At 35.6% G+C, this 27,580-nt stretch overlaps 1 protein-coding gene across 1 annotated transcript in view; it reads right to left on the reverse strand.

Moving 5' to 3' along the window:
• Positions 1-27,580, reverse strand: part of EYS (eyes shut homolog) — a 1,714,887-nt gene that overhangs the window by 830,430 nt on the left and 856,877 nt on the right. The window contains 1 exon segment of the mRNA XM_046006082.1: positions 27,039-27,163. Coding sequence (XP_045862038.1) covers positions 27,039-27,163 — 125 coding nt within the window.

The following is a 27,580-nucleotide window of genomic DNA, read 5'->3' on the forward strand; positions in this document are numbered from 1 at the left end:
TTGATCAGAAACCCCACAAATGGCAGATCAGAAGACCCCTTCCTTCCTCCTCTGGGAGGAGTGGCATGGGAGTGCACTGCAGGAATCTGCTGGGTTTGGAAACCAAATGGTGCCAGAGACAGAGATGTTCAGTCACCGGCCAGGTGAGCAAAGACTGTGGCCAGAGACCAGGTAGATGGGAGGGATTGATTGCTTTTCTCTGAGAGCACATTGAGGAGTGGGGTCCTGAGCTCTCTGCTCCTCTGGGGCAGGAGATTGGGAGGCCACCATCTTCATTCTTCTCCTCCAAAGCTGTACAGAAAGTGTTCAGGCAACAAAAGCTACTGAGAGAAAAACCAAGCAGATTACTTAACCTGGCCCCTTGCAAGGACAGTGCAATTCTGGCACAGGAAAAAACATTTGAGAATTATGCAATAGGCCCTACTGAAGATCAACAAGAACATCCAGCCAAGACCAAGTCCGCCAATTAATGAGAACTGCAAAACTTCAGAGCTACACGAATAGAGCACATAGAACTTATGACTCCCCCGACCTTAATTCTTTAGTCTTTCAAAGTTAAATTTTTTTAATTTTATTTTTTCTTATTCTATTTTTAAAATTTTTCCTCTTTCTTATTCTAACGTTTTTTAACCATTTTATCTTATCAATACCTTTTTAAAAATGTTTTTAAATTTTCATTGTTATATTCTATCCCTTCATTGTATTTAACCTTATATTTTGTGTACATGTAAGTTTTTCTTTCTTTAAAATTTTGGGCTACAGTTACTTCAAATACATCAAAATATACCCTAAATCTAGCACATGGCTTTGTTCTAGTCTTCAGCCTAATCACATTCTTTCTTCTTTTTATTTTCCAAACAACTTCTTATCAATTCCTTTTTAAGAATCTTTTTAAATTTTCATCTTTACAGTCATATTCCATCCCTTCAAAATGCCTACATATACATATATATATATATATATACACACACACACACACATAAGAAAAACATATATATATATGTTTTTCTTTCTTTAAAATTTTGGGAGGCAGTTTATTCTAATAGACCAAAATACACCCTAAATCAAGTGTGTCACTCTGTTCTATTCACCAGTATACATATATATATATATATATATATATATATATATATATATATGTAATTTTTTCTTTTTTTTCCTTTTCTTCTCCCCCCCCCAATTCAGGTCTCTTCTGATTTGGTTAGTGTATATTTTCCTGGGGTCATTGCTCATCTTTTAGTATTTTGTTCTCTCATTCATCTATTTTTATATGGATAAAATGATAAGGTGGAAAAACTCACCTAAAATAAAGAACAAGAGGCAGTACTGATGGCTAGGGATCTAATCAATACGGACATTAGTAAGATGTCAGAACTAGAGTTCAGAATGACAATTATCAAGGTGCTCACTGAGCATGAAGAAAGCATGGAAGACACTGGAGAATCTTTTTCTGGACAAATAAAAGAACTAAAATCTAACCTAGTTGAAATAAAAAAAGTTGTTAATGAGGTGCAATAAAAAATGGAGGCTCTTACGGCTAGGATACATAAGGCAAAAGAGAGAATTAGCCACACAGAAAATCAAATGATGGACAATAAAGAAGCTAAAAAAAGAGAGATATACAACTACTGGATCACAAAGGGTGAATTAGAGAGATAAGTGACACCATAAGACAAAACAACATTAGAACAATTGGTATTCCAGAAGAAGAAAGAGAGAGGGTTCAAAGGTATATTGCAGCAAAATATAGCAGAGAATTTCCCTAATTTGGTAAAGGGAAAAAGCATCAAAATCCAGGAGGCACAGAGAACCCCCCTTAAAATCAATAAAAATAGATCCCTCTAATAGTAAAATTTACAAGTCTTAGTGATGAAGAGAAAATCCTTAAAGCAGGACAAAAGGTCTGTAACAGACAACAGTAGAATAATTAGATTGGCAAAAGACCTATCCTCAGAGACTTGGAGGCCAGAAAAGACTTAGATGATATATTCAGAGCACTCAATGAGAAAAATGAGAAAAATATGCAGCCAAGAATACTTTATCCAGCTAGGCTATGATTGAAAATAGGAGAGATAAAATGCTTCCAGGACAAACAAAAATTAAAAGAATTTGGAAACACCAAATCAGCCATACAGGAAATATTTACAGGGGTCTTCTAAGCAAAGGGGGAACAAAAGTAACAGATCAGAAATGAACAGAGGCAATATACAGTAACAGTCACCTTTCAGGCAATACAATGGCACTAAATTCATATCTCTCAATAGTTACCCTGAATGTAAATGGGATAAATGCCCCAATCAAAAGACACAGGGTATCAGAATGGATAAAAAAACAAAACCCATCAATATTCTGTCTATAAGAAACTCATTTTAGACCCAAAGACACCTCCAGATATAAAGTGAGGGTGTGGAAAACAATTTACCATGCTAATGGACATCCAAAGAAAGCTGAGGTGGCAATCCTTATATCATATAAATTATGTTTTAAGGCAAAGAGTATAATAAGAGATGAGGAAGGACACTATATCATACTTAAAGGGTCTGTCCTACAAAATCTAACAATTTTAAATATCTCTGCCCCTAACATGGGAATAGCCAATTATATAAACCAATTAATAACAAAATCAAAGAAACACATCAACAATAATACAATAATAGTAGGGGACTTTAACACCCCCTTTGTTGAAATGGACAGACCATCTAAAAAAAAGATTAACAAGGTAATAAAGGCTTTAAATGACACACTGGGCCAGATGGACATCCCAGATATATTCAGGACTCTCCATCCCAAAGCAACAGAATACACATTCCTCTCTAGTGCACATGGAACATTCTCCAGAATAGATTACATCTTGGGTCTCATTCAGGTCTTAACCAGTATCAAAAGACTGGGATTATTCCCTGGATATTTTCAGACCACAATGCTTTGAAACTCAAATTCAATCAAAGGAGGAAAGTTGGAAATAACTCAAATACATGGAGTCTAAAGAGCATCTTACTAATGAATGAATGGGTCAACTGGAAAATTAAAGAAGAATTGAAAAAATTCATGGAAACAAATGCAAACCAAAACACAACTCTTCAAAATCTTTGGGACACAAAAGGTGGTCCTGAGAATAAAGTATACAGTGACATAAGCCTTTCTCAAGAAACAAGAAAGGTCTCAAGTATACAACCCAACCCTACACCTAAAGGAGCTGGAGAAAGAACAAGAAAGAAACAATAAACCCAGCAGGAGAAGAGAAATCATAAAGATCAGAGCAGAAATCAACGAAATAGAAACCAAAAGAACCATAGAACAGATCACAAAACTAGGAGCTGGTTCATTGAAAGAATTAAAAAAATTGATGAACCCCTGGCCAGAATTATCAAAAAGAAAAGAGAAAGGTCCCAAATTAATAAAATCATGAATGGAAAAGAAGAGATCACAACCAACACCAAAGAAATACAAACAATTATAAGAACATATTACGAGCAGCTATATGTCAGCAAATTTGACAATCTGGAAGAAATAGATGCATTCCTAGAGACGTATAAACTCCCAAAACTGAGCCAGGAAGAAATAGAAAACCTGAACAGAAACATAACCAGTAAGGATATTGAAGCATTCATCAGAAATTTCCCCCCCCCCAAAAAGAGCCCAGGGCCAGACAGCTTCCCAGAGGAATTCTACCACATATTTAAAGAAGAATTAATGCCAGCGAAGATCATTTTTGTCCCAGGGATGTACTTCTTGGGATTCTCCAAATACTCCATCAGTGTCTCCTCTCCCCAGGTGATGCCTTTATTCTTGTTGGCATCCGTGTAAGAAAATCCAGGGGCCTGACCTGTCTTTCGGCCAAATAAACCATGGAGATTTGGCCCAGTCTTGTGCTTGCCTCCCTTTTCCATGGTATGGCACTGGGTACACTTCTGAACAACAATCTTCTTGCCCTTCTCAACATCACCCATTTTTAAATCCTTCATCGTAGTCGCGCGCCCCCGCTCTCGGCTTCCAGACCGCTGCGGCCTCTGTGCCGCGCGCTCACCACTCTTTCGTCGCGCGCAAAACGAAGTTATCCGCTCACAAGCCGGACGTCCCGCATTAATGTCTATTCTCCTGAAACTCTTCCAAAAAAAAAAAAAAGGAAGGAAAACTTCCAAACTCATTTTATGAGGCCAGCATGACCTTGATCCCCAAACCAGACAAAGACCCCATCAACAAGGAGAATTATAGACCAACATTCTTGATGAACATGGATGCAAAAATTCTCACAAAAATATTAGCCAATGGGATCCAACAGTACATTAAAAGGATTATTTACCATCACCAAGTGGGATTTATTCCTGGGCAGCAAGTTTGGTTCAACATCATCAAATCAATCAGTGTGATACAATACATTAATAAAAGAAAGAAAAAGAACCATATGATACGCTCAGTAGATGATGAAAAAGCATTAGACAAAGTACAGCATCCTTTCTTGATCAAAAGTCTTCACAGTGTAGGCATAGAGGGTACATACCTCAATATCATCAAAGCCATCTATGAAAAACCCACAGCAGATATCATTCTCAATGGGGAAAAACTGAGAGCTTTTCCTCTAAGGTAAGGAACACAGCAGGATGTCCACTATTACCACTGCTATTCAACACAGTACTAGAAGTCAAGGGCACCTGAGGGTCTCAGTGGTCAGGTCATGATCTCAGGGTCCTGAGATTGAGCCCTGCATCAGACTCTCTGCTCAGCAGGGAGCCTGCTACACCCCCACGCCCACCTGCCTCTCTGCCTAATTGTGATCTCTGTCAAATACATAAATAAAATTTTAAACACAAACAAAAAACACATAGTACTAAGAGTACCAGCATCAGCAACCAGACAACAAAAAGAAATAAAAGAAAAAAATGGATGGTATTTTGATAGGGATTGCATTAAATGTGTAGATTGCTTTAGGTAGCATAGACATTTTCACAATATTTATTCTTCCAATCCAGGAGCATGGAACATTTTTCCATTTTTTTGTGTCTTCCTCAATTTCTTTCATGAGTACTTTATAATTTTCTGTGTATAGATTCTTAGTCTCTTTGGTTAGGTTTATTCCTAGGTATCTTATAGTTTTGGGTACAATTGTAAATGGGATTGACTCCTTGATTTCTCTTTCTTCAGTCTTGTTGTTGGTGTACAGAAATGCAACTGATTTCTGTGCATTGATTTTATATCCTGACACTTTACTGAATTCCTGGACAAGTTCTAGCAGTTTTGGAGTGGAGTCTTTTGGGTTTTCCACATATAGTATCATATCATCTGCGAAGAGTGATAGTTTGACTTCTTCTTTACCAATTTGGATGCCTTTAATTTCTTTTTGTTGTCTGATTGCTGAGGCTAGGACTTCTAATACTATGTTGAATAGCAGTGGTGATAATGGACATCCCTGCCGTGTTCCTGACCTTAATGGAAAAGCTTTCAGTTTTTCTCCATTGAGAATGATATTTGCGGTGGGTTTTTCATAGATGGCTTTGATAATATTGAGGTATGTGCCCTCTATCCCTACACTTTGAAGAGTTTTGATCAGGAAGGGATGCTGTACTTTGTCAAATGCTTTTTCAGCATCTATTGAGAGTATCATATGGTTCTTGTTCTTTCTTTTATTAATGTGTTCTATCACATTGATTGATTTGCGGATGTTGAACCAACCCTGCAGCCCTGGAATAAATCCCACTTGATCGTGGTGAATAATCCTTTTAATGTACTGTTGAATCCTATTGGCTAGTATTTTGGCGAGAATTTTTGCGTCTGTGTTCATCAAGGATATTGGAACAAATAATCCTAAAATTTATATGGAACCAGAAAAGACCTCGAATAGCCAAAGGAATATTGAAGAACAAAGCCAAAGTTGGTGGCATCACAATTCCGGACTTCAAGCTCTATTACAAAGCTGTCATCATCAAGACAGCATGGTACTGGCACAAAAACAGACACATAGACCAGTGGAACAGAATAGAGAGCCCAGAAATCGACCCTCAACTCTATGGTCAACGAATCTTCGACAAAGCAGGAAAGAATGTCCAATGGAAAAAAGACAGCCTCTTCAATAAATGGTGCTGGGAAAATTGGACAGCCACATGCAGAAAAATGAAATTGGACCACTTCCTTACACCACACACGAAAATAGACTCCAAATGGATGAAGGACCTCAATGTGAGAAAGGAATCCATCAAAATCCTTGAGGAGAACGCAGGCAGCAACCTCTTCGACCTCAGCCGCAGCAACATCTTCCTAGGAACAACGGCAAAGGCAAGGGAAGCAAGGGCGAAAATGAACTATTGGGATTTCATCAAGATCAAAAGCTTTTGCACAGCAAAGGAAACAGTTAACAAAACCAAAAGACAGCTGACAGAATGGGAGAAGATATTTGCAAACGACATATCAGATAAAGGGCTAGTATCCAAAATCTATAAGGAACTTAGCAAACTCAACACCCAAAGAACAAACAATCCAATCAAGAAATGGGCAGAGGACATGAACAGACATTTCTGCAAAGAAGACATCCAGATGGCCAACAGACACATGAAAAAGTGCTCCACGTCACTCGGCATCAGGGAAATACAGATCAAAACCACAATGAGATATCACCTCACACCAGTCAGAATGGCTAAAATGAACAAGTCAGGAAATGACAGATGCTGGAGAGGATGTGGAGAAAGGGGAACCCTCCTCCACTGTTGGTGGGAATGCAAGCTGGTCCAACCACTCTGGAAAACAGCATGGAGGTTCCTCAAAATGTTGAAAATAGAACTACCCTATGACCCAGCAATTGCACTACTGGGTATTTACCCTAAAGATACAAACATAGTGATCCGAAGGGGCACGTGTACCCGAATGTTTATAGCAGCAATGTCTACAATAGCCAGACTATGGAAAGAACCTAGATGTCCATCAACAGATGAATGGATCAAGAAGATGTGGTATATATACACAATGGAATACTATGCAGCCATCAAAAGAAATGAAATCTTGCCATTTGCGACGACGTGGATGGAACTAGAGCGTATCATGCTTAGTGAAATAAGTCAATCGGAGAAAGACAACTATCATATGATCTCCCTGATATGAGGACATGGAGAAGCAACATGGGGGGGTAGGGGGATAGGAGAAGAATAAATGAAACAAGATGGGATTGGGAGGGAGACAAACCATAAATGACTCTTAATCTCACAAAACAAACTGGGGGTTGCTGGGGGGAGGTGGGATTGGGAGAGGGGGAGCGGGCTATGGACATTGGGGAGGGGAGGCGAACCATAAGAGACTATGGACTCTGAAAAACAACCTGAGGGTTTTGAAGGGTCAGGGGTGGGAGGTTGGGGGAACAGGTGGTGGGTGATGGGGAGGGCATGTTTTGCATGGAGCACTGGGTGTTGTGCAAAAAGAATGAATACTGTTACGCTGAAAAAATTAATAAAAAGGGGAAAAAAAAAAAAGAAATAAAAGGCATCTGAATCAGCAAAGAAGTCAAACTATTACTCTTTGCAGATGATATGATACTCCATGTGGAAAACCCAAAAGGCTCCACTCCAAAACTGCTAGAATTCATACAGAGATTCAGTAAAGTGTCAGAATATAAAATCAATGCACAGAAATTGGTTGCATATTTATACACCAACAGCAAGACAGAAGAAAGAGAAATTGAGGAGTTGATCCCATTAACAATTGTACCCAAACCATAAGATACCTAGGAATAAACCTAATGAAAGAGGCAATGAATCTTTACTCAGAAAAGTATAAAGTACTCATGAAAGAAATTGAGGAAGACACCAAAGAAATGGAAAAATGTTCCATGCTCATGGACTGGAAGAACAAATATAAAAATGTCTATGCTACCTAAAGCTATCTACACATTGAGTGCAATCCCTATCAAAACAACATCAATTTTTTCAAAGAAATGGAACAAATAATCCTAAAATTTATCTGGAACCAGAAAAGACCCTGAATAGCCCTAGGAATGTCGAGAAAGAAAGCCAAAGTTGGTGACAACACAATTCCAGACTTTAAAATCTATTACAAAGCTGTCATCATCAAGACAGTATGATACTGGCACAAGAACAGACATATAGATCAATGGAACAGAATAGAGAGCCCAGAAATGGACTCTCAAGTCTACGGTCAATCTTCAACAGAGCAGGAAAGAATGTCCAATGGAAAAAAGACAGTCTCTTCAACAAATGGTGTTGGGAAAATTGGACAGCCACATGCAGAAAATAAAACTGGACCATTTCCTTATACCACACACAAAAATAGACTCAAAATGGATAAAGGATCTCAATGTGAGAAAGGAATAAAAATCCTTGAGGAGAACACAGGCAGCAACCTCTTCAACCTCAGCCATAGCAACTTCTTTCAAGAAACATTGCCAAAGGCAAGGGAAGCAAGGACAAAAATGAGCTACTGGACTTCATCAAGATCAAAAGCTTTTGCATGTAAAGGAAACAGTCAACAAAACCAAAAGACAACTGACAGAATAGGAGAAGATATTTGCAAATGACATATCAGATAAAGTCTTATATCTAAAAATATATAAAGATCTTACCAACTCAACACCCAAAGAACAAATAATCCAATCAAGAAATGGGTAGAAGATATGAACAGACATTTCTGCAAAGAAGACATCCAAATGGATAGCAGACACATGAAAAAGTACTCAACATCACTTGGCATTCAGGAAATACAAATTAAAATCACAGTGAGATACCACCTCACACCAGTCAGAATGGCTAAAATTAACCAGCCAGGAAACAACAGGTGTTGGTGAGGATGCAGAGAAAGGGTAATACTCCTACAGTGTTGGTGGGATTGCAAGCTGATGCAGCCACTCTGGAAAACAGCATGGAGGTTGCTCAAGAAGTTGAAAATAGAGCTACCCTACGACCTTGATCCTATATATATATAGGCTCTCCTATATAGGCTACCCATGAGCCTAAACACACACACACACACACACACACACCGGAATACTGTGCAACCATCAAAAACGAAAATCTTGCCTTTTGCAATGATGTGTATGGAACTAGAGGGTATTACGCTGAGTGAAATAAGTCAATCAGAGAAAGAAATTATAGTATGATCTCTCTGATATGAGGAATTTGAGAGACAGGGTGGGTGTCATGGGGGCTTGGGAGGGAAAATAATGAAACAAGATGGGACTGGGGAGGGAGACAAACCATAAGAGACTCTCAGGGAAGAAACTGAGGGTTGCTGGGGCATGGGGAGGTAGCAATAAGGTGGCTGGGTTATGGACAGTTGCAAGGGTATGTGCTAAGGTGAGTGCTATAAATTATGTAAGACTGATGATTCATAGATCTGTACCCCTGAAACAAATAATACATTATACATTATATGTTTAAAAAAATCCACAAATGTCTGCTATGTATGAACCTCCAGCTTCTTCTATGTGGTGACTTCTGAAAACACATGTTAATGATAGAGGAACCACAAAAGGGAAATAGCCCAGATCCAGAGATCTCTTTCAAGAAGAATATCTGAAATCAGAAACACTCACTTGGACTTCATATGAATGGAAAACAACTTTTATCTAGAATACTGTTAGAGGTTATTGTTTACCAACCAGCATTTCCCTAATAAGTATATCCATCTTTCCTTCACTTGGTAATTCTGATAATATTTTTTGTTTGTTATAAGAAAATTAAACCAAGCAAAATACCTCATAAATAGTTGGATATTTCTTTTTCCAATACTACTTGATAACAGTGAAGGATATAAACATTCCAAATATTTAGTTTTATTTCAGTAAATCTGAATTTTGTATATCTCTTTCCTAACTTCACAGTTACCATAATTGACTTATTTTGCCAATACATCTCTCATTTACTCACCATTCACCTGTCAATATGTATTGAATGCCTACTATGATAGCATAATGCCTTGCCCACTGATGTTTATTGAAATGTAATATGTGCTAAGATGAAGACAGTCACTTTTACAAAACTTCATGACTTTAAAAACATATTTTTTTTCTGAATCTATATTTGAGGAAAAAATGCAAATAAGACCTTTTGAATCAGAGCTTTATGAGAATAGGCCATCCATTTTCCATGGACATTGTGTAGGCTTCCATGTCTTTATTTGAAAAATATTTACTGATCAGTTACTAGGTGTCAGTGATGCAATTGCTGGGAACAAAATAATCAACAAAATAAGCAGTTTCTCCTATTATATAGCTTGTATTTTAAGTAAAAGAATCAGCATTAATTAATTAATACCAATTAGTAATAAGTGGCTTAAAGACAAAATTTTGTGAGATAAATAATAAGGTAAAATAGGGGAGACACTTTTAGAGGGTGTGGCCAGGGAAGTCTTCTCTGATCAAGGGTCTGAATTAATGTGAGTATCTGAGGAAAGAGCATGCAATGCACAAAGAACAGTAGTACAAGGCACTGAGACAAGAACATGCCTCATATGTTTGAAAAACAGCAAGGTGGGCAGTGTGAATAAAGATATTAATAGAAGGCCATCAGTAAATAGAAGTGATGTTACAGGCATAGGCAGGAATGAGATCATGTAAGTTCATTTGTTTGTTGTTAGATTTGGAATTAATTCTTTGAGTGATGGGAAGCCATTGAATATTTGATATTTAGAGTAAAAAATGATATGGCTTGACATATTATGAAAGGATTAAGTTAATGTTATATAAATAGTAGACTCTTAAGAGAGTTTGGAGAAGAGGAAAGAATGGAAGCTGCAGTATCAGTTGGAAACCAGCAGCAGTCTAGGCAAGAAATAAAATATATTGGCCTAGAGTACAAATGGCAGATATTGTAACTATAGGTTATTTTCAGGATATGTTTGGAAAGCAGAACCTATGATATATGCTGATAGACTAAATGTTTGGAGTGGGGAAAAAATGTAATCGATGATTGCTAAGTTTTTGTTTCTATCTGTGGGGTGAATAGTGGTACCACTTATTAATTTGAAGAACACTGGTGAAGACAAGTTAGGAATCAGAGGTAGATCGAGATTTTTTTTAACGTACTTTAACCTTGATACAGACATGGATATAGAGTAGGAAATTGGAGATATGAGTATCTCCTGAGGCAGAATTACCATGAAATCATTTTGATTAAGTAGGAAATTATGATTCAAAGGAAACCAGTATTATCTCATAGCCATTCTCTATAATTCTCCAGCTGTAGTGCCAAAAATTGGCAGAGGCTAGATTCATATGAAGGCACTGAGGCTCCAAAGTCCATATTCAATAATCACTATGCTATGTTTTTTTCCCTTACTTACATCTTCAACATTTGCTATGAACAGTTCTACTGTATAGTTGATTGTTTTAGATAATAAAATTAAAACATTCTTCTACTTTACTAGCCTAGTGAACATCACTATCAATTAAATTTAATGATTGTTAACAATGTTTTAGGATCTAGGCAAAACAATGTTTATTCTTGAACTCATAACCCAATGGATTATTATTTATCTTTCTATAGACAGTAACATTTGAAGACATAATGTACTCCATCGTTATATTCTACTTGAAATGATCAGTATGTAATGTAGCATAGAAAAAAAATCTCACTGGTAAAAATCAGTTTCATCATATCAATCTAATTCTGTGGTTTGATCTACTTTCCTTAGAACTGGAAGACCAAATTTACTCTTTAAAGTTTACTAAAATAATTGACAGCTTGAATTTTTCCCACTATCAAAATATACATTATTAATATATTTCATTGTTTATATAGCAAACTGCCTACATAATTTGTGGAGACCAGTGCAAATGAAAATATAGAGCCTCTTATTGAAAAATGGTTAATTATTAAGTCAACAGCAGTAGGATATTAGAGTAAGTATGTGTGTATATGGGTGGATATCTTCTAATGGCAGGGTCTTGTGCAACTCCCAAGTCACATACCCATGACATTGGCTGGCTTATAAATACTAATTTTATCAGAATATATAATAGTGGATTTATCTACTCGTAGCTTGAGGCTCTTTGAGAATTTGCTCAGGATTGTATTTACCTTCTTAAATTGAAATAACTTTTTGATAATTGGAAGAAACAGTTCAGATGACTGTTATGCTATATTCATGACATGGTGTTCCTTATAGAATTATAAAGGAAACACATATACATTCTTATATACATTTCTTACGTGGTATAGGCTTACCTCATCAATTACAGTTCCAATAAACAATAAACTCTTCCTAGTTTCATAGGAATCAAAGTGACACTTTTGATTAATGCTAATTAGAACTATCATGTTTCATTTGGAAAGTTCCAGTAAACTGAAGTTCTTTTCAAATAATTTCTCCTTTCTGGCAAACTTTTGGATCATTTACATCATTTTCAATTCTATAAAATTTTTATTATATAAATTCTACTACATAATATTCTCAGGTCTTATGTTACAAATCAATGTCCAGGCTACAAAACCAATAACCAATAATTTACATCTATGTAGTATATTTCTCTCATAACTTGTTGATTAGATAAAGGGTAAAAAAAAGTTCCAAGTTGTTGATTCAGTGTTGCTCTCCTGTAAAGGATACTTGGCAAATTTCTGTACATGGTTATCTAACTGGATTGAGAGATGAAAGGTAAAGAAAGTGTCAACCTGAATGTGAGAATAATATCCAAAGATAGAATCATTCACCCACAAAATAATAAAATAATCTATATTAATGATCAGAGATAAAAATGTTAAAAATACTTTGACATAAAATATGTAATATTGAGATACTTTTATGCTACTCAATTGGACTAGATAAATATTTTATTTCTAGTTTTTCTAGAATTTCCTATATAATATCAATTTGTAGTGTCCATACCAATAATTAGAATTGTTTTTTTGTATGACTGTATACCAACTTGACTTATATGTTTTTACCAGCATAGTAAAAATGTCTTTAACTACTCTCTGCTGAACATCCTAGTATGATGTCTGGGACATAGTTACATGGTTGGTGGTCAGTAAACACTTGTTGGAAAAAAATAAAAAATAAAAAATAACGTGCCTTTGAAAAAGCATTTTATCTAGATACTTCCCCATTTTCCTTTTCCTATGAACTTGAAACTCCATCAAAGACTTTATGCTAAGTAAAATAAACCACAAAAATACAAATATTGTATGATGCCACTTACATGACGTACCTGGAGTAGTCAAATTCAGAACAGAAAGTAATGTGGATGGTGGTTGTCAGAGGCTTGGAGAAGGGGAGAATGTGAAGCTGTGGTTTAACAGGTAGAGAGTTTTAGTTTTGCAAGGTGAAAAGAGTTCTGGAGACTGGTTGTACAACAATGCGAATGTACTTAACATGACTGTACACTTAAAATGATAAAGATGGCAAATTACATGTTATGTATATTTTTACTGCAATTAAAAATTAAAAAAAAAAAAAACCAGTCCATACTTCTTGAAAAACTCTCATCAGATAAGAAATCAGGATTTTGGAATAGTAGTCTGGTGAAATGTCCGTTGGATTTCCAAACCCTGAAGACTAGTGATGGTTTATGTGACCAAAACTTTACAGACTCATGTGAACATTGTGATCTAAGAAGGATGCATTTAACTTCCAAAAATAAAACCTCCTCATGTAGTATTCTAAATGTGATAGGGTCCCTGCAGTGATGATCATCTAAACTGTTCTGTGGAAGATGGGTCAGTAGTTAGACATGAAGAAATAAGTCTGATCTATGCATGTCCTGTGTACAGAGCTCATCGTAATGGATGCACATAGGTAGTTCTAAAGATCACATGAATCATCCCTCTGCCTAGGCTAATTGTGGCACTAATGCTAAATGGATACTTGCATTTATTCTCTATCTCAAACATCTATGAAAAATGTGGCAAGCTCTCAAGAAACATATAGTGCTGGAGTTCTTTTCTTCCTGCATGATGACTTGACAAAACAACAGTAATTCCCATTCCTTCATTGTGCACTTATTTCTCTTCTTCCTTCATTTGGGTGAAAGATGTGGCTGGATAGGCTACCTATTCCTTGAACTTGATGCATCATGTTTTCTATTTCTTTCTCTCTCTATGTGTCTCATCATCATTATCATCCCTCTCTATCAAGTGTAAGCTAAAACATTCAGAATGACTTCTGAGCACCCTTCTTGGAACTCTGGAATATGGTCCTTTTTATATTAAATTCTAGTTTATCCACAATATCATTCTGTGAAAATTTTAAATGTTCATTTCTATAGGGAGATTATAATGAGGATTTCTGTCTGGGAATAATTACAGTGTGCGGCTGAAAGCTGTTCAAAATCTTTTTGAATGTGTTGGCCAGTTGTTCAAATCATTTCCTTTTCTTTCTCTCAAATAAGGTTCATGATTAAAAACAGAATCCTTGGGGGGCCTGGGTGGCTCAGTGGGTTAAAGCCTCTGCCTTCGGCTCAGGGTCCTGGGATCGAGCCCCGTGTCAGGCTCTCTGCTCAGCAGGGAGCCTGCTTCCTCCTCTCTCTCTCTCTGCCTGCCCCTCTGCCTGCTTGTGATCTCTATTTGTCAAATAAATAAATAAAATTAAAAAAAAAAAGACTGTGGCCTTCAATGGGTTTGTAATTTGTAATTTGAGAATCTGTAAATTTTAATTACTAAATTAAAAGTACAATTTGATAAGTAAGCTATATATTTGAATATGAATTATATATAAAAATTACTCAGACCAATATACGTAAATCATGTTTCTAATATATTTGTAATAAAGGTATTTAAACTTTTTCCCCCCTTTTTCTCATCTGGTAAATGCACCTGTACATTAAAAAAACATAAATTACATTTTGGGGGGGTATAGATGGATTGGATTAAAATTCTCTTTGTAATAAATTTGCTCTGAATACTTTCATAATGTTTTCACATTTAAAAAAATGAGAAAATGAGAAGTCCAATTCAATTTTTAGGACTAAAATAATTTATATAGCAATAAAAAATTTTGATAGAAGGCATATATGGATAGAGTACCTCCAAATTCTAAGTGGATGGAATTTTATCAATTTTATACAATTAATAAATTCAATTACATGTCATTATTTTGACTCTAATCAAAGAGGTACTAGTGAGTTTTTGACAATACATATAGATATTGGGTTTTGAATGCAGAGATAGTTTGAATTTTAAATTATAGGCTAGACTGTGGCACAGTTCGTGTTGGAAATGCCACTAATTTAAATTAAAATAATGTGTGTGTGATTGCATTTAGTTGAGTTCCACACAACAACACTGAGAAGCTATTCATATCAGAATCATTTAATAACTACCATATTCATTACAAGTGAAAATTGTGACTAATACAACTATATCTCTGAGATTCTAACTGCCCATAACATCCTCGTTGTTTCCAAATTCTCTGATGCTGAGACCACTGTCTATGAATCACCATTCCTAGAATCTGATCCCTGACTCAGAGTGCTATAGGTAAAAGTACAAGTAAAAGGGCCATTAAGACATCTCAGAAGTCAAATACACTGGGCTAATTTACTATTTCAGGATGAACTGATGAAACTAATAGATAAATACAGGTTCACCAAGGTAAACATCCAGGATTCCCTAGTTGTCATTTGAGAGCTGGCAACCAGAAAGTTAAAACTTTGTTTCTTACCCTAAAGACATATACTGTTTAGGGCATCTTTCCCCAGTCACAGAATGTTCCACTACTATTCATGAGGAATATTTATTTCATGGTTCATTTCCTAATTCCTGCAATGGAAATAATGTCTTCATCCTCTGAACCCATATAATTCTTATTTGTTTACACCTATGCCACTAATCTCTTTCTAATCTGTGTTATAGTTGTTTCTATTCATGTTTTATCTCCTCATGTTCAACTCCTTAAATCACATTTCAAATAGTTTTACTAATCTAAGTCCAATAATATGCATATACTAAGTGCTAAAAGAATATGTGTAATAACATAGTCTTTAAAAATACTTCATCTTCATATCCTTCCACTTGCACTCCTTGTAAATAACTTGCAATCTTCCATTCCTATTGTCTGTATGGCAACTTCAATCTACACCAAATCATACCTGTCATACTTGTTGTTCAGGACTGCTCTCCTGTTGGAACTCTTTTCTGAACCAATTTAATCAAGTGGGACTCTCTACCTTTGACATCTATAGCATCTTGTACATGTCTTTATCAAAACACATTTGTTAATAAATATCATTTGTCCATCTCTCTTTGGGCTGCTATTATATGCCAACCAGATAGCCACAGTTGTATGCATGACACATGATTCATCACAATATTGGTGATTTTATATTTTTCTTCATGCATATCCTTTAAAACACAAAGGTGCAATTTTCATTTTAAGGCATTGAACAGGATGGTTTCTGGACACTACTAAGGCCATCTATTTTCAGTAACAAACTGGGACAATACATGTTCTCTCTCCCTTCAGACTGAAGTGGGTTAGGCTTAGAGTTTTGCTTTGAAGTTGGTTTTCACATTCTGAGACTATGCGTACCATCCTCCCCTTACTTGGGAAATGCAAGTGCAAATGATATGAAAACAGTTACATAAGGTAAGACCAAAAAAAAAAAAAATCAAGCACTATGGTACAAGGATACCAACAACACCTAAAATAAATCAAATGCAGCAAGCAAAATATGCTGTGCTGAGCATTTGTGTCCCTGAGCTGCATGAAGAGGGAAAGCAACAGGTCTTATTCTTCCCTATAGATTGACTCTTTTCTTAGTTTCATTTATTTTTAATTAAAGGGGGAAAAAAGCTAAACCAGGTGCATTGATTATGAATTAAAGAAGACTTCTGGGCCACATGGGAAGCTGCAAAATCCTACTGTTTTCAGTGGCAATACCAGAGAAAAGCAGGGAAACAGAGAGACTGGTGTTCAATGACAAAAAAAAAAATGCAGTAGATGTGTGTTATCATATTCCTCCTGCTGCCTAGCCTGCACTTAATTATTTATAGATTAAATTGGCAGATGTAAAATGCACAGTCCCATTTGTTCTAATGTAAGAACCATGTGAAATAAGAAATTTTGGTGTAAAAATATAAAAGAATTTTTGAAAAACTTACAGGAGTTAAATCCTTTTTAGTATGACTGTGTTTGCCAAGAGAAATTTGAGCAATAGCTCAGGGTAAGAACAGCTAGAACTAGAGTGGAATGCAGAATAGAACCTTTTCTGATCTACTAGCTATACATAAATGTTTTAACCTCTTTATTTCCATATCTGTAAAATAGGGATAACGATGATTCTTATGTCACAACATTTTTTAAACATTAAATGAGGCAATGCATCCAAAATATTTAGTCTGGCAAATAGTTACTGCTTCACCAATGATAACTAACTTTGATGGTATCTTATGGCTTAAATGGTATTTTACATCATTTTATTAGTATCGAAAAGATTTATATCTTTAATGGTGGATGACACTGCATCTAATCTGTACTGCAAATTTATTAAATGTTAAACACCAAAATATTTATAGTCTTATCCATGTTCTTGTTCATTTGATAAATATTTATTTGGAATGAATCTATGCAGTATCCATATGGAGGAAAGAGGCAATAAGATGTACATAGTTACTGTTCTAATGGAGCTTTTTATTGGAGAGGAGAGAACAGAGCAGGGTGGAGACAAGATGAGGGACAGGAAAAGGAGGGGTGGGAAAAAAAAAAAGGAGGGGTGGAGGGGAGAGTCTGTTCACATATTAAATATAGAGACACCAAACTATTGATGAATTACAGTTTTGGCAATTGCTATGAAAACAAATTATAAAATGCTACCGAGTTGCTTATGAAAATTGGAAATGGTACAGCATTTTAGAAGACAGTGGCAGTTTCTGACATAAGTAGCCACACTTTATCATGCAACTCAGCAATTGCCCATTCCCTAGTGTTTACTGAAATGAATAAAAAACTTATGAATTCACTAAAACCTGCACACAGATGTATATGCCAGCTTTATTTATAATTGCCAAAACATGGAAGCAACCAAGATGTCCTTTGCAGGAGAATAGATAAATTTTGGTACATCCAGTTAATGGAATATTATTCAGAACTAAAAAGAAATGAGCTATTAAGGTATTAAAAGGCATGGAAGAAATGTAAATGCATATTATGAAATGAAAAAAAAACTAATCTAAAATGGCTATTTTATTATTCTAACTATATGACATCCGGGAAAAAGAGAAGCCAAGGAGACAATAAAAAAGATCAGTGATCACTGAGAATTAGAGGGGTGAGAGGAATGAATAAGTAAATCTCAGGATTTTGGGGGAAGTGAAAACACTTCGTATGGTACTATAATGGTGGATACATTTCATTATTCATTTATCAAAACCCACAGTATGTACAACACCAAGAGTTAACCCTAACGTAAACTACAGACTTTGGATAATAATGTTATTCTTCAATTATAACAATTCTGGTGGGGGAGGTTGGAAGCTATGGAATGGATTCAACCTACACTTTTATTTTGAAAAGTAGTTCAATAATATCTTCTACCCACACCCCCACCAATATAACATGGAGGTATTTATCTCAAAAATAAGTAAATAAAAGGTATGGCGTAGAGGAAAGACTACCAGTCTCTAAGTGTGGGCATTAAAAAATCCGTTCCCAGGGCACCTGGGTGGCACAGTTGATTAAGTGTCTGACTCTTGGTTTTGGCTCAGGTTGTGATCACAGGGTAGTGTGATTGAGCCCCACCTCAGGCTCCACACTCAGCACAAAGTCTGCTTGAGATTCTCTCCTTCTCCCTCTGCTCCTCCTGCTTGTATGCTCTCTCAACCTCTCCTTCTCTAAAATAAATAAATAAATCTTAAAAAAAAAATTTTGTTGCCAATTCTCCAGTGGACTAACCTAACAATGTTATCTTTGGTGATTTTGCAGCTTCATGCTATAGATTTGGAAACTGAGGCTCAAAGAAATTTTCATCTAACTGGGGTCTAAAATACCAAGCCTATTCTCTTCTGTGGCAGAAATATGTTCTCAGTTTCTATGAAAACATAAACATTACTCTGCTAGCCATGTTTAAACAAGACACAGACACATAAAGATAAGGGGTGGACAACCATTACCCATATTTTCTAAATAGCTCAAGAGGATAATCATAATTCTACTGTATTTCATTTATCAGTATTAATGGCTATTCTGAGAGATTTAGATTGTGCATAATAGCTGTGCTATATGTCTATTCTATAAATTGTAAGACAAGTTGTTATTTTCAATATTATATTTCTGAAAATATTTAAACTGCATTTCTCATAACAAACTATATTTATTTAATACAGAGGGTATCCTCTTTGCATTGTTAAAATACATGTTTTTATTCAGATTTTCACCTTCCCTTCTCCAACACCATTATACACCTTGGGTTTTAAAATACTAAGTTACTGTATTGCTTAGAATGCTTAGGGCACACATCTCTGTTTACAGTGAAACTAGTCCTGAGAAGCAGATTTTTAAAAACTAGTTATTATATGTTTAGCATTCTCATTAGCAATACTGAGCAATCCCTCAATGTAGGCTTCCAATATTAGGTACAGATGAAGCCTTAACATTTCTGGAGATACCTTTCTAATCTTGAGAGGAGGTCATAATCTTTGTCCTTGAGAGAGCTCTTCTAATGACGCCTTTACTCAGGGTTTGTCAGTTGTCTTATTATTTTTAACCTTAGTACTATATAAACTGTACCTTAGTTAATGTCTTCATTTCTTTCAGCATACAGTTTCCTGCATTTTGAACCCACTGATGACTGCTGTATTATCCCCTACACATCTGTCTCCACTCTGATGAAAAATTTCTTTTGGTAAGAAATTCAAACAAATGAATTTTTATTTGAGGATCTTGTATAGTGCTCTGCACACAATATATGTTCAGAATATATTAAGGCAAAGTGTCAAATTTCCTTTAAAGGAGCATTGTTTTTGTTTGTTTATGCACTCAAGTGTCTACAAATGGACCTGTCCTTTTTTCCATAATTAGAATGTAAGAATAGTGTGTGTTTGTGTATATATGCCTTTCAAGTATTTTGCTATGGTGAATGTCCAAAGCATGTGTTGGGTTTTTATTTTTTCAGATGTGTTTTGACTAATCAAATATATCAATAACTTGAGCTCAAATATGAATAAATGTCAAAGCAATAAAACACCTCTTCTGAAAAACAACCTGAGGGTTTTGAAGGGTCAGGGGTGGGAGGTTGGGGGAACAGGTGGTGGGTGATGGGGAGGGCACGTTTTGCATGGAGCACTGGGTGTTGTGCAAAAAGAATGAATACTGTTACGCTGAAAAAAAATAAATTAAAAAAAAAAAAAATAAAATAAAAAAAAAAGTAAAAAAAAAAAAAAAAAAAATAAAAAAAAGAAATTATGAATTTAAGCACTGCACTTTTGCTTACTTCCTATATGGAAACACATACATTTTAATTATTTACTAGGATGAATCTTGGGATCTTGAACACAGTAAATATTTGTAAATATTCATTAACAGTATCAGTGACTTTATGTCATTAAAAATAAACACCAGAACCAGGGATAAACATCAAATCAAAAAATATGTCTTGCTATACTGTGTATTGTTTTTTAGGTCTGTTTTGAGGATGACAATTAAAAATCAGATATTGCAAATAGACTGTACTGCTATAGAGCTTGAGCATTTTTTTCTCATTCAGAAAATAGATTTTTCCTCCCCTCCCATTTTGTTGCATACAAATATAGTTTTTAGACAACATAAAGATCCATTTTAATTTAAAGAATGCTATTAACACTCTTAAGGACTATCATTTGCAAAATGCAATAAGACTTTGGATAATAATGTTGACCCATTGACAGTCATCAGGTAATGTATGGCTCAATACTGTTTGGTAGAAATTCATTTACTGAGGAAGAAATGAACAATGCTGATCAAACTAAAAAGTGAGGAAGATCATTTGTCTTGAAATTTTTTTAACAAATCTAGGATATACAATAAATTGTGTTCTGTCACTTAAATTCTTTTACAGAGCAGGTGAATTTTAGAATAATGTAAGTACTTTAATGTTTCGATTCATTTTTACAATTGGATCTGCGAAAAAGAACAATCTACACTAATGATCAGTTTGTCGGAGATTATCACAGCTCTAAACATTTTAAAAACCTGGGAGTTCAAGTCTTTAATGTTATCTACCAAAAATTAATTCTCTGACTATGGACTCTGAAAAACAACCTGAAGGTTTTGAAGGGTCAGGGGTGGGAGGTTGGGGGAACAGGTGGTGGGTAATAGGGAGGGCACATTTTGCATGGAGCACTGGGTGTTGTGCAAAAACAATGAATACTGTTACGCTGAAAAAAATAAATAAAATGGAAAAAAAAATTAAAAAAAAATTAATTCTCTGAAATAAAGAAAAAAATAGATTACCATTCCCCTGTCAAGTAGTGGCTATTCACTTCATACATTATTCTTCATTATCAAACAAATAATAATTGTAGTAATATAATTTTCTCTAATCTCACAAACATACGGCTGAGTTAATATTTTTATATGACTATGTAATTAGTGAGAGTTTTTAAAATAGCTTAAATAGAAGGAACATAGAAAGAATGTGGCATCTTTCTGAAGATCTATTTGAAGAAGGACATCAGAGAGAAGTTTAGGTTAAAATAAACAGACTTAATGTAAAGAGAATTCTTACAAGTTATTTCAATAAAAGGCTTCAATAAAAGGCTTATAAGTTTTGCTGTATCATTATAATCAGAAATCAATGCTCATATATTCCCAGTAATTTGATATATTGTAATGCATTTTAACAGAGATCGCATGTGATACTGTATCAAGTGGAATACATATTTGTGCAAGATAATTTATTTTCTCTATGCTAGTGCTGAATCAGATTGCCAGCTAAATTGGCATCTTTTAAGCATTCCATGAAAATCTCTAGCAACTCTGGAAAATAGAACAATCATTTGATTGTTACCTGGGAAATGTAATTAGAATAAGGAAATCAGTTTTCTTAAAAGACACATTGAATTTCATGAATGATGGAAAATTCATCTATTTTCCTTATTAAATATATTCATAGGTCCTTTCATTCTTAAAAACAATCATAAGATTTTTGATTTTTGGTCCAGCTTGTGAGAAGCTTGTAAATCATCCCTCCCTTCTTCAGAAACACAAAAAGTTGTATAAAGTAACAATCAAGAACTCTTCTTGGATCTGTCAGAGAACTGAGATCATAGAGCAAACTACTCTCTGCCAGATGGATGGGACAGTTGGGCAGATACAGAGAATCACAGCTCAGCAGAGCAGAAACTCAGGAGCAGAAACCACATCTGGAGCCAGTATCAGCATGTAATTGTCAGAATGCTGGAGGTCCAGTGTGGACAATCTTGAGAGCTAAGAACTCCAGATGTGTCCAGTCATAGGGGATCCACCATACTTTCATTAGTTTTCCCTCCAGGAATTCTACCAGGTTCTCCCAATAAAGATGGGAGAAAAGTCCCTCTATACTTCCAGTAAAGGGAGAGAAGAGCTGCTTTGAAATACTCCCAGAATATTATGTTGTTCTTAACAAGTCCTAACCTGGAGAAGAATGATTTTACCAGAGCCTAATTAATCTGGGAGAAAGGAAATACTCAATTCTAGCTCCATGCAGCTTTCTTGTCACATCTAAGGGCAAGGCAGACTGAGCAGAACATGTGAAGAAGGTCACAGCCCAGAGGTAAGGCACAAAGTCACTGAAAGACTGAGACCTAGTTATGGAACTGTTGAACGCTTCCCCTCCCTCCACACCTAACAACATCAATAGGACTCCTTTATAATAACAAAGGGTTATAACTGAAAGAGATGGACATCTCAGGTCTACGGAGGGAGTCTGAAGAAAACCCAATGGTTATAGGGGAGACCAAAACAAGGATATCAGGAGAAAATATAGCCTCCGACATCTGTAGCAACAGCAAATAGTAAACATGGCTTGACTCCTAGCCAGATAAAAACAGTCTTATACTAAAGATCTACTTACATTAGTTACTATATCCAGCACATCGTGTCTGCCTATAACTATAAAATTATAAGGCATACCACAAGATGAAAAGTACAATTTGAAGAGAAAGCACCAAAACCGACCCAGATATGCAAGAAATTTTGCAATTATCAGACTGGAAATTTAAAACAACTATGATTAATATGTTAAGATATTGATAAAACAACACCAGCAATGATGACAAAAATAAAAACATTATATTCTGTGCTCTTTAGGATACTAAAATTATACCTACTTGAGCTCACTGCCTATCAGAGTGGGCATTTTATTCTAAATATTTATTCTAAATATTTTATTTAGTCTCTTTCTGTCTATAATATTGGTAGAATGCCATGGCCTACATCCTGTGAATTGTCCATATTCCCTAGGACCACTGTTTTCAAGTTCACTAAATATGCACACATAATAATCCTAAAATAAAGCAATTTACTTGTCTTTTAATCCATCTAACTGCTTTGTTTCTTAAGGTTCTCTCAAATTTTTATATCTTTCTGTGAATGACATTCCTTTTTTTAAAAATATAAAAAACAAATGAAGTTTGACATTTCACCATGTTTATGATTCTTTATTTTTTATTCCATTTACTCTCAGGATTAGTTGGAAAAGGGAGAAAGGAAATCTGAAAGGTGACTTTCCCAGTGATCTTATGCAATTGTCATACCTGTTTTCAGAATAGTTTTTTCATTCTACTCTTTTATTTCAATATTTATGATTCTAACTTGGTACTAATATTTCTCTCATTCCAACAAAGACTTTAAAGATTTTCCTTGATTCTCTCGTAGTTCTTCAAAATATTTTGATCTTTGTTCCAATTAATAATTTATGTACTATTTACAAGGGTATACCTTTAAGTATATCTAATTTTAAATGTCCATGATATGCATAACATTTAAATGTTAAATTCTTTTTCAATAAATCCAATATTTTCTATCTTTTCTAAGCATTTTAGAACATAACTAATGCACTAAGTAGAATCTCCCTTATCTTTTTATAGCTTTTTATATGGACAGTATCTCTTATGATTATAAGTTTTTTAAGTTCTATTTTACCTTGCAGATATTTGACAGTAACTAAAAATATCAATTTCAAATTAATTTACTAAATGTCTTACTAAATATAGATTATTATATCTAGACTTGGGGTTTTATAAAACTATACATTTTTTAAGATTTTTGCATTTTCAATATATGCTAATGTATTTATCCTTCAAATTTGATGTTTTTTATTAAAAGAGATAGCAAAAGTTTTTTAATTTGAGAGAGAGAGTGCAAGTGGGGTGAGGGTAGAGGCAGAGGGAGAGAGAGAATCTCAGGCAGACTCCTCATGGAGAGCAAAGCCTAATGTGGGACTAAGCTCCAGGACCCTGAGATCATGACCTGAGCAGAAGTCAAGAGTTGGATGCTTAAGTGACTAAGCCAACCAGGTGCCCCGAAATAGCGTAAGTTTTAGTTGATTCATATTCCAGTGTGAAAGCATATATCCTGGGGATTAACTACTCAAAGGAATTTTTTTTTCCATTTTATTTTTTCAGCGTAACAGTATTCATTCTTTTTGCACAACACCCAGTGCTCCATGCAAAACGTGCCCTCCCCATTACCCACCACCTGTAGGAATTTCTTTTTTTTTTTTTTTTTTTTTTTTTCCCCCTTTTATTAATTTTTTCAGCGTAACAGTATTCATTCTTTTTGCACAACACCCAGTGCTCCATGCAAAACGTGCCCTCCCCATCACCCACCACCTGTTCCCCCAACCTCCCACCCCTGACCCTTCAAAACCCTCAGGTTGTTTTTCAGAGTCCATAGTCTCTTATGGTTCGCCTCCCCTCCCCAATGTCCATAGCCCGCTCCCCCTCTCCCAATCCCACCTCCCCCCAGCAACCCCCAGTTTGTTTTGTGAGATTAAGAGTCATTTATGGTTTGTCTCCCTCCCAATCCCATCTTGTTTCATTTATTCTTCTCCTATCCCCCTCCCCCCCCATGTTGCTTCTCCATGTCCTCATATCAGGGAGATCATATGATAGTTGTCTTTCTCCGATTGACTTATTTCACTAAGCATGATACGCTCTAGTTCCATCCACGTCGTCGCAAATGGCAAGATTTCATTTCTTTTGATGGCTGCATAGTATTCCATTGTGTATATATACCATGGAAAGAACCTAGATGTCCATCAACAGATGAATGGATCAAGAAGATGAGGAATTTCTTTTTAAGATTTTATTTATTTATTTGCCTGAGAGAGTGTGTATAAGCAGGAGGAGCAGCAAGCAGAGGGAGAAGCAGGCTCCCTGCTCAGCTGGGAGGGACTTGATCCCAGATCCCTGGGATCATGACCTGTGCCAAAGGCAGACACTTAACTGACTGAGCCACTCAGGTGTCCCTGAAAGGAATTTTAAAGATACTTGGCAATAAATTCTTTGTGTTCAATAAAAAAGTTATAAAATGAGCATTTATTTTCTAATTATCTAGATTTCCATATATCAGTCTGTACTGGCAGGAGAATTCAACTAAAGGATTGATTTCAATCTTTTTCTTTCTACTGATTCTTTAAGGAAGCCATTATTGGTATAATCTGAGGCATCATAACATCAGTTTTTTTTGTCACCAAGTCTCTCCTAAATCCAGGTGTCAGAGTGCTAAAATTCTTCCTCAAAGATCATCTTTTCTGTGATCACTAGGAAAAAACCTTTCCCAGGGCAAAGCCAGGAGGGGAGGACTAGAAGAAAAAAGAAGGTGACAGTTCTATTTAGTTTATTTCTCAGATAAGCTCTCTCAGACAAATGAACCTTGGGAATACCCTTTGACAGGGAAAAGTATCTGACTTAAGCCCAGATTTTCTCATATTATTTTGTTCCGATGACAGTTATTGGCCATTTTTTCTATATAATTCCTTAACTACTTATGGAGACTCCTCCTTCTGACCATTCCTTTCTCATCTTCCAGCTCTGAGCGTCTGATTCTATTCATACTTAAGCATTTTTTTAGCCAATGGGCAGGTCTCACCTTCCCTTTAAGTCTGATTCCTTAACTTTGCACTGGATCACCTGACTGTCCTCTCTAACTACTTAGCCTTTATATCATTTTAGGCTGGTCAGTCTTTTTTTTTTTTCCATTTTATTTATTTTTTCAGTGTAACAGTATTCATTCTTTTTGCACAACACCCAGTGCTCCATGCAAAACGTGCCCTCCCCATTACCCACCACCTGTTCCCCCAACCTCCCACCCCTGACCCTTCAAAACCCTCAGGTTGCCCCAACCTCCCACCCCTGACCCTTCAAAACCCTCAGGTTGTTTTTCAGAGTACATAGTCTCTTATGGTTCGCCTCCCCTCCCCAATGTCCATAGCCCGCTCGCCCTCTTCCAATCCCACCTCCCCCCAGCAACCCCCAGTTTGTTTTGTGAGATTAAGAGTCATTTATGGTTTGTTAGGCTGGTCTGTCTTTTAATGATATGTATAAATATACATTTAAAATTCGTGACATCACAGTCTTGCCAACTGCTTGCTGTTCCCTTACTATATTCATGTACTGTGGTCAGTTTTAATAAAGATTGTGGTCAGAAGCTATCTTTTAATAGAGACACTTTTACCAAGGTAAGTCCATTCTAGTGTTAATGGAGTTCAGATCAGTCCAGACTTGGCAAAGAAAGCAGATTCATCCTCCTTGGACACACAATACTCTGAGCCCAACTCTGGAAGCAGTGCTATGTCCTTGGGCAAAACAGAAGTTCTGCCAAGACGCTGACAATATTAAGTAATTCCTCTACTGGCATCCTCCTTCCAAATGCATTAAAACATTAAAGGACAATACATTAAGTGACTTGCACCTTAGTGAGAATCAATTTATCAGAATGCTTTTCTCCTGAAAGGAAAGGCTGAGGGTACATGTGATGAACGGATAAGAAGGGGAAGGGGAATGCTGAGAAGGAGTATGCACAGTCAGAGAAAGAGAAAAACGCTAATATTGACTTCTCCAACCTAATTTCCACCAGGTAATTTTCTATTACTTACTGAATTTTAAAGACAAGGAAAAAAGTATCACAACAAAACCATCAATAATCTTTACCACAAATCCAGATATGTGTAAACATGTTGAGCCAAGGCCAGGTTCATTTTCTGTGCATATTCCATGAACACATAAGTTGGAAATGCACTCTTCAAGTCCATCCTCATAGTGCTGTCCTGACTATCCTGTAAAACAATCACGAAGCATATATTCAATTTTTAATAATCATAATAATAGCTTATATATATATATAGTTTATATATACTCTTCCTATTCATTATAATTGGACTTGGTATTCTATATAAATTATCACAGTTTATCTTCATAATCATTCTATCAGGTAGCTATTATTACAATCTCTATTCAGTAGATGAGAAAATTAAACTTAGAGAAGATAAATAATTTCCCCTAAAATTACATAGTTATGTAAAAATGGAAGCAAGTGTCTATAAAATAAAGTTTTGGCTTATATCTATTGAGTTATTTTACATTACATATCCAAATATCTTTATTTATTTTAACTTGGAATAAATATATAGAAGGCAATGGTATAAACACATTCTATTCTTCCATTAATTTATTAATTTTTAAAGACTTTGTTT

The sequence above is a fragment of the Meles meles genome, chromosome 5 (assembly GCF_922984935.1).
Source record: "Meles meles chromosome 5, mMelMel3.1 paternal haplotype, whole genome shotgun sequence".
NCBI classification, from domain to species: Eukaryota; Metazoa; Chordata; class Mammalia; order Carnivora; family Mustelidae; genus Meles; species Meles meles.